The 7,169-nt window shown below is 44.1% G+C and overlaps 1 protein-coding gene and 1 non-coding gene across 3 annotated transcripts; both read left to right on the top strand.

Annotated features, from left to right (window-relative positions):
• The first annotated feature begins 753 nt into the window (after nucleotides 1-753).
• On the top strand, nucleotides 754-6,903 carry LOC135514726 (solute carrier family 25 member 3-like). Of its 2 annotated transcripts, none has more exons than XM_064938272.1 (8): nucleotides 754-853; nucleotides 1,310-1,446; nucleotides 3,590-3,720; nucleotides 4,099-4,278; nucleotides 4,514-4,695; nucleotides 5,350-5,522; nucleotides 5,896-6,006; nucleotides 6,412-6,903. In XM_064938272.1, the coding sequence occupies exons 2-8, from the start codon at nucleotides 1,326-1,328 to the stop codon at nucleotides 6,570-6,572; spliced, it is 1,059 nt and encodes a 352-aa protein (XP_064794344.1). In that variant the 5' UTR covers nucleotides 754-853; nucleotides 1,310-1,325; the 3' UTR covers nucleotides 6,573-6,903. The 2 variants fall into 2 exon arrangements, with proteins under 2 accessions (XP_064794344.1, XP_064794345.1); XM_064938273.1 differs by lacking the exon at nucleotides 3,590-3,720 and adding an exon at nucleotides 2,467-2,591.
• Nucleotides 4,937-5,171, top strand: LOC135515137 (small nucleolar RNA SNORA53). Its single transcript, XR_010451763.1, has one exon. It is a non-coding gene; the product is annotated as a small nucleolar RNA SNORA53 (small nucleolar RNA).
• Nucleotides 6,904-7,169: the final 266 nt, after the last annotated feature.

The raw sequence follows: 7,169 nt of genomic DNA, 5'->3' as shown, positions 1-7,169 counted from the left end.
GACTGACCATTGCCAAATAATTGTTAAATATAGGTTGTGGTAGAGGCATGAAGGCATTCTCTGTGGTTCTCATTCTCTGTGGCTCTCTGATTTGATATTTATTCAACTGGTCCAATCATTCAGAGCTTCACATGCTACTCGGAACTAGGGCATTCTGATATTTCTGACATGCTAACTGGTTGAACGTGGTATGTGTATAACTATAACCATTTTCCTAGTTCCGACTAAAACGTGAATGCGGCAAAAAGTCAAGACTGCCCTGACACTGTTGACCTGCAGGGATGGAAGACTGCCCTGCTCCACAGGCCTAGATTAATACCATGGCAAAGAATAGACTGACTGCCAAGGCATAGTAATCTTCTTACTCTCTCACCTCTCTCTTTCTCTCTCTCTGTATCGCTCTCTCTCTCTGCATCGCTCTCTCTCTGCCTCTCCCCCCTCTCAATTCAATTCAAATGACTTTATTGGCCTGAGAAACATGTTTACATTACCTCTCTCTTTCCCCCTCACTCCCTGTCTTTATCTAGCACACAGCACTCCATAATGTATCAACTGTTTAGTCTTCCATGTGGTTGGTGGCACTGTCACTTCTAAAACCAAATTTAAAGAGCATTCTAGCGTTGTACTTCTGCAATAGCGCTGAAGGACTAGGAACGTCCTGTTTCGTGATTGGACCCCGCATTTTGATTGATCGCACTGTCATTCCATATATCGTCCCCGATAGGACAGAACACAGAAGGTCTCTCCCACTTTTCTCCGTGACGTCAGGGAAGGACAAATTAATTTATTGCGAGGACGTTCGGCCTCTGTGAGCCGCCGGTTGCAGTAGGAGCCATTTTAAGACACCAAGAGAGTGAGTGAAGTACTATGAAATATCTGAACATAATTCGAATTTAAAATGTTACAGTAGAAGGGAATATTAAGGCTTGTCTTTACTGTAATGCTGTGTTTAGGACGTTTAAAATGTTTCATGTTGCTAGCTTGTCTTGTGCAACTGTTCCACCTTGGGAAAGCTAGCTAATCAGTTGCTCACTAGCTAGTAGTAGTGAGCTTGCTAAATATGTTAGCTAGTTAACTAGCCAGAAGCCGAACTAGCTCGTTAGCTAACACCAACAATAACATGATGGAATACGGTTTGCATTTCCATTCCATGTTATCTGGATGTCAAACTATAGCTACATATTCACGTGACATTCCAACCCCCTTCCTAGCCTGCTCTGTGTCAGCTGAGCTGTGTTACTGCTGATCGTGTTTCTATAGCAAGGTACTGTAGTGAGCTAGCTTGCTAACATTCGCTTTCATTCTACAGCCCGGTTTTGGCCATCATGTATCCGACCACACTAACACAGTTGTCCCGGGCTAATCCCTTCAACGCTCCGCACTTCTCCCTCCAAGAAACCGAGGAGCCCAAACAGAGCCGCAACCTCGCTGCCGCAGCAATCGCTGGTAAACCAATGTTCTGCATGCTAACTAGCTTACAAGTACAGTTAGCATGTAGCTAGCTAGCGAGCAAGTACGCAGCCAACTGAATCGATGATGATTAAACGAGATATAAATTTTATTATTGTGATATTTAACAGATATCAACATGTGTTATTTAATAGATACGACTTGTGTGTTGGTCAAACTTTTAACGCTATCTAGCCACTGTCATTAATGTGGAATGTCAAAGACAGGCTAGGCCTTGTCTATGGAGGACATGGAAGGGCAAATGTAAACTTTGAAATATGCCGCAGGTATCTGAACTGAATTCATGTCTTCCCTCAATCGCTGTTTAAAACCAAGGTGAGAGGCCCCTAACTCAAAAGGGCAAAGTAGTAGTTTAGGCGAATGTCTGTGTATTGCTTTCTAGCACACCAGCCGGCTAATGATATGCGTCTGACCCCTAGACGGGGGCATTTAATTGGTTCTCAATTCGGATAAGTTTGACAAGTTTTGTCTAGATTTAGTATCACTTGAAATGCTATCCTTTTTGTAACGTAAAGCTTGGCCTTCAACCACCCCTCAGTTATATTCTGACCATTGCAATATTATTGCTGTTTTTCATTGTCACTTGAAACATTTCTATGAAATGTTTTTACGGTTTAGCCAGCCTAGTTCTAAAGGTGACATATTTGGGTCAGGCATTTGGTTAGTTTTAGAGCTTGCTGGCCAGTGTCCTCTTTTTATAGCCTTAACACTGTGCTGGTTGGTTGATTAGTTATACAGCTAGTCTGCTCTGCTAGTACATCGCCTGTTGCACAAGAGTCTGCCCTCACAGGGAGTAAATGTTCCACGTGTGCATGGCTCTTTGCACTTTTGACATAGGCCTATGCAGACTACATAGGACAGGACACACACAATTAAGCTCCACTTGTATTTGCCCTTTAGCCCAGTGAAGATGCAGTTTGCTTTTACTTATTACCACTTTTCTAATGAACAACATCAAGTCCCCATTTTGAAAGTATTGCCTGACTCTTTCTTCAGAGGGAGACAGCTGTGAGTTTGGCTCACGGAAGTATTTACTCCTCTGTGGGTTTGGTGGCATCATCAGCTGTGGCACCACACATGCTGCCCTAGTGCCCCTCGATCTGGTCAAATGCAGAATGCAGGTTTGTCTAACCCTGTGGCCTGGTGCCACTTAAAACCCAACACGCTAACATGTTTTTGTTGTCTGAAATGCATTAATTTGCATGGGAGAATGGATGTATCAAGCAGCCCGGTTTTGTGCAGCTGTGGTGGAATCATTGTCATTGTTCAACCTCACGTTTTATCCCACCTGATCACCTGATTTTTAAAAATTGTTTTCGAATGACCTCCATCGCATGGTAAGTGTGTGATTCACAATCACCAGTGTTCCTGAACCTCCCTGCCTGCTACCATTCCCCTTCTTAATCCAAAGCTGAAGGACTTGTAGGTCACTGAAAGGTCAGGAGTGACAATGGGAAAATGTTTTCAGAAATTTCACCCTGCTATTTATAACATGATCAAAGTGCAGCTATGCATTGCTAGAATTTAGCCTATGGCTTTATTAAGTTAGTCCAAAGGCCCAAGTAATTTACACCTCAATGGAATTATTCCTAGCTTTAAATTGACTAAAGTATAAATGATGCATGTATTTATGCAAGCTATATGTATTTTAGCTAACTATACAGCTCATGCTTCAACAATATTTTATTTTTTTGTAAAACCTTTTAGACATTTTCGAGTCAAGTTAGAATTCAATTTTTATTTTTTTTAACAGATTTTTAACCCTGTTTTACGATTACTTCATCAAATGAGTGAAATAAATCCTGGGTATATAATAATCAATTTAAAATCACAAGCAGAGGTCAGTTTCAATTCAGGAAGTACACTGTAAACTGATTCAAATTTTAAAATAAAAATGCATGTATCAGAGAAGCATTGGGGTAAATTGGAATGTCAGTTAACTTCCTGAATTGAAAAGGAATTTACCTGAACCCTGATTCACAAGTGTTTGAAATTTTAACTGGCTCATTCCCTGGTGTGTTATAATGTAATGGTGGCATGTTTGTTGGTGATTATTGTCCTGTGTTGCATGTGTCGTGACTGCATGTTGGGCATGTATTGTTTTGTTTTTTTGGTGCAGACTCTGAAGATGTGAGCTGTGAGTTTGGCTCGACAAAGTATTATGCCCTTTGTGGCTTTGGGGGTATCCTGAGCTGCGGCCTCACACACACAGCTGTTGTACCCCTCGACCTTGTCAAGTGCCGCATCCAGGTTTGTGGTACCCCCTGTAGCTGTCTGCTGTGTGAAGGCCTCCTTAGCTCCTGAAAGGAAAGGTGCCCAATCCCAAATGTACCCTTAATTCCTATGCACTTGAATAGATGAAGAAAAAATTGGGTGGGAAAACTAGATTTGTGATTGGGTGGAAGATTCCTGTAGATTAGCAGACATTAGATAAATCACTAGCTATAACTAGTCATGTTAATTATGGATAACCCCTTAGTTCACAACCTGTAACCTAGCTAGTTAAAAAAAAACATGGCCTTGAAACCTTAGATAAAATGACCTAGATTTCAGCCCATAGGTCTCTTATCTAGTCTACCCCCATTGTTCATTTGACTCTCTGCTAATCAATTGTTTTTTCTTCCTTAGGTGGACCCTGACAAGTACAAGAGCATTGGCAAAGGCTTCTCCCTCACACTGAAGGAGGATGGAGCCCGAGGGCTGGCTAAGGGCTGGGCCCCTACATTCATTGGCTACTCCATGCAGGGTCTCTGCAAGTTTGGCTTCTATGAGATGTTCAAGATTTTCTACAGCGACATGCTTGGAGAGGTCAGTCAGGGGTAGTAACCAATGTGGGTAGAAACTAATACGGTTGGATTCCCTGGTTTACAGTGTTTTAAAGGGTCTCGTTCACCCACCAGCAATCATAAATGACATGCTAGTTAGCAGGCGCTTTTATCCAAGTACAGTACAATGAGTGCTTACATTGACTAATCCCTGCGTGACTTTGGTGTTGCTAGCCCACACAGGACCACAACTGACTTCGCCCCCTCTCATCTAACAGGAGAACACCTACCTGTGGAGGACATCCCTGTACCTGGCTGCGTCTGCCAGTGCAGAGTTCTTCGCTGATATTGCCCTGGCCCCCATGGAGGCGTGTAAAGTGCGTATCCAGACCTGCCCCGGCTATGCCAACAACCTCAGACAGTGTGCTCCCAAGATGTTCGCAGAGGAGGGAGTATGGGCGTGAGTAGATTGTGTTTGTGGTGGTCTATTAGTTTTTGTTTTGGAGACTGTATCACCCGGGAAAGTATTCAATCCTGCTCATGGACAGATACATGTGTATGCTTTTGTTCCTACACGAGGTGAAACAAATCTGACAACTTGTAGCCTTGATTACATTAATTAGGTGTTTCTTGGCTGGTATGGAACATAAGCCTACAGAAGTAATTCTTGCTCTGCATAGCTGATTTGAGGTTACCAAACAAACACGCTCCTTAGATCCACCTCTGGAGGGCAGTTCTGTGCTGGTGCTGTTGTCTCTGAGTGCTGCAGCTCCAGCTTGGAAGCCCTCAATGGCTTTTTGGCTGTACAGTTGGAGGTGCTTGAGTCATTGGTGTGTGAGAGCAGTCTACCTGCCTCCCAGCACCTCTGCTGCACTGGCAACCCTCAGTTTCCCTGGTGGGCCCCTACCAGTGCAGCTATGCTGGGGGATGGACAATCCCAGTTAGTTCATCTTCTTTTACACTCTTGTCTGGTAAAAGTCAGTGCCTTGTTAGTGACCACCATATGCTTTCACCTATGGTTTCTGATCAGAGTTCTCGTTCCCTCTGATCTGCCTGCTTGGAACTGACATTCTTCCTTCTGTCTTTCTCTCCCTACCCCCTTCCTTTCTCTCAGGTTCTACAAGGGTGTGGTTCCCCTGTGGATGAGGCAGATCCCCTACACCATGATGAAGTTTGCCTGCTTTGAGAGGACCGTGGAGCTGCTCTACAAACATGTGGTGCCCAAACCCCGCGCTGAGTGCACAAAGGGCGAACAGCTGATCGTCACCTTCACTGCCGGCTACATCGGTGAGTAGTACCACAGGAAGTAGGATGGTGGCGGCCCTAGGTCTAGTAGCTCACCTAGAGTCTGGTTTGTTGTCCTTGTAATAACTAAGGTTAGGATTGTGGGAAGCGTAATATGATCCTAGATCTGTGACCAATTTGCTGCAACTACCCAGAGAAACCGGGGTGGTATTCATTAGTGCACACCATAGAAAAATGTTTTGCAAAGGAAAATGAAAATAAGCATTTCTTATTGTGCATGTACAGGTAGTTGTCCCTCCCTGTTTCAATCAGTTTTCTTCCATTTGGTGACTTGCAAAGATGACCCAGGCTTCTGTTTGATGGTATTGTGGGCCTATTTTGGATTGTGTGCTGAGCATTTGTCTGTCCCCTGCAGCTGGTGTGTTCTGTGCCATCGTGTCCCACCCAGCGGACTCAGTGGTGTCTGTACTGAACAAGGAGAGTGGCAGCACTGCTGCCCAAGTGCTCAAGAAGCTCGGACCTAAAGGTGAGTGGACAACCGTAGGGCTCGTCTTACTTAGGAAATGCATCCTTCCTCAAAGTTATCACGGATGTGATTTGTGAAACTGATTTGGTACCTCAGGTTACTTTATCCATTCAAATCCTCTCTGATTACTGGGAGAGGGGGGTAGATGGGTGTGATTTATTTAATGTCCCAATTCCAACAACATGCTCCTTAGATCCACCTCTGGAGGGCGCTCCTGTGCTGTTGCTGTATAGTCAACTGAAATATATATATATATATTTTTTTTTTTTTCTCTTGCCTATATAACTGTCCAACATTGGGTGTTTGGCCCGCTCAAAGAAACAACAAAGCAGATGTAATTTATTTCTACACTTCCAACCAACACCTCCCCTAAACATCCCTTCTCCCATTCTCTCCCCCTCTAAGGTGTGTGGAAGGGCCTGGTTGCCCGCATCATCATGATCGGTACCCTGACGGCCCTGCAGTGGTTCATCTACGACTCCGTGAAGGTCTACTTCCGCCTGCCCCGTCCCCCTCCCCCAGAGATGCCAGAGTCCCTCAAGAAGAAGCTGGGGCTCACTGAGTAAAAACAAAAGCCCACCTACACTCCAATCCCTTCACGACATCTCCAGGACCCCCCTCTCAACTCACCACCCTGGCTGCAGCACACAGCTCTGTTTTCTATATTTATGTTCCTAAAGCAGCTGCTCTTCTCCAGGCCCAGGGCTGTTCCTTCCATGTATATTTAAGAGAAAGAGAGACCGGAAGGGAGGGATCCATGTTTGTTCCCCCTCTGCACTGAGGTTTAGGAGAATATATGTACTGTAGAAACATGGTCTGGTTTTATTGAATCATGTCCATTAGTTATGTGGAAATGATATATAATTATTTAAATAAATTGATTCCCTCTGAAACATGTCCGGTTTTAATTCTTGAAGTTTTCCACTGCAATTAAAATAATTTGGGTATTGGGATACTTAAGCAATAAGGCACGAGGGGGTGTGATATAAGGCCAATATACCACGGCTAAGGATACATCAACCCTTAGCCGTGGCCCCAAGGTGCCTTATTGTTATTATAAATGGGTTACCAGCGCAATTGGAGCAGTAAATGTTTTGTCTTACCTGTTGTATACGGTCTGTTATAAACTGGGTGGTTTGAGCCCTGAATGCTGATTGACTGAC

Source organism: Oncorhynchus masou, chromosome 26, assembly GCF_036934945.1.
Source record: "Oncorhynchus masou masou isolate Uvic2021 chromosome 26, UVic_Omas_1.1, whole genome shotgun sequence".
Taxonomy (NCBI): Eukaryota; Metazoa; Chordata; class Actinopteri; order Salmoniformes; family Salmonidae; genus Oncorhynchus; species Oncorhynchus masou.
This window is presented reverse-complemented; position numbering and strand designations above follow the sequence as displayed.

Excerpts from the sequence above, each read along its gene's own strand:
- LOC135514726 (XM_064938272.1), top strand. The coding sequence starts at position 1,326 with ATGTATCCGACCACACTAACACAGTTGTCCCGGGCTAATCCCTTCAAC. Across the intron at positions 4,279-4,513 it reads ACAGCGACATGCTTGGAGAG|GAGAACACCTACCTGTGGAG; the intron begins GTCAGTCAGGGG and ends CTCATCTAACAG. Across the intron at positions 6,007-6,411 it reads CAAGAAGCTCGGACCTAAAG|GTGTGTGGAAGGGCCTGGTT; the intron begins GTGAGTGGACAA and ends TCCCCCTCTAAG.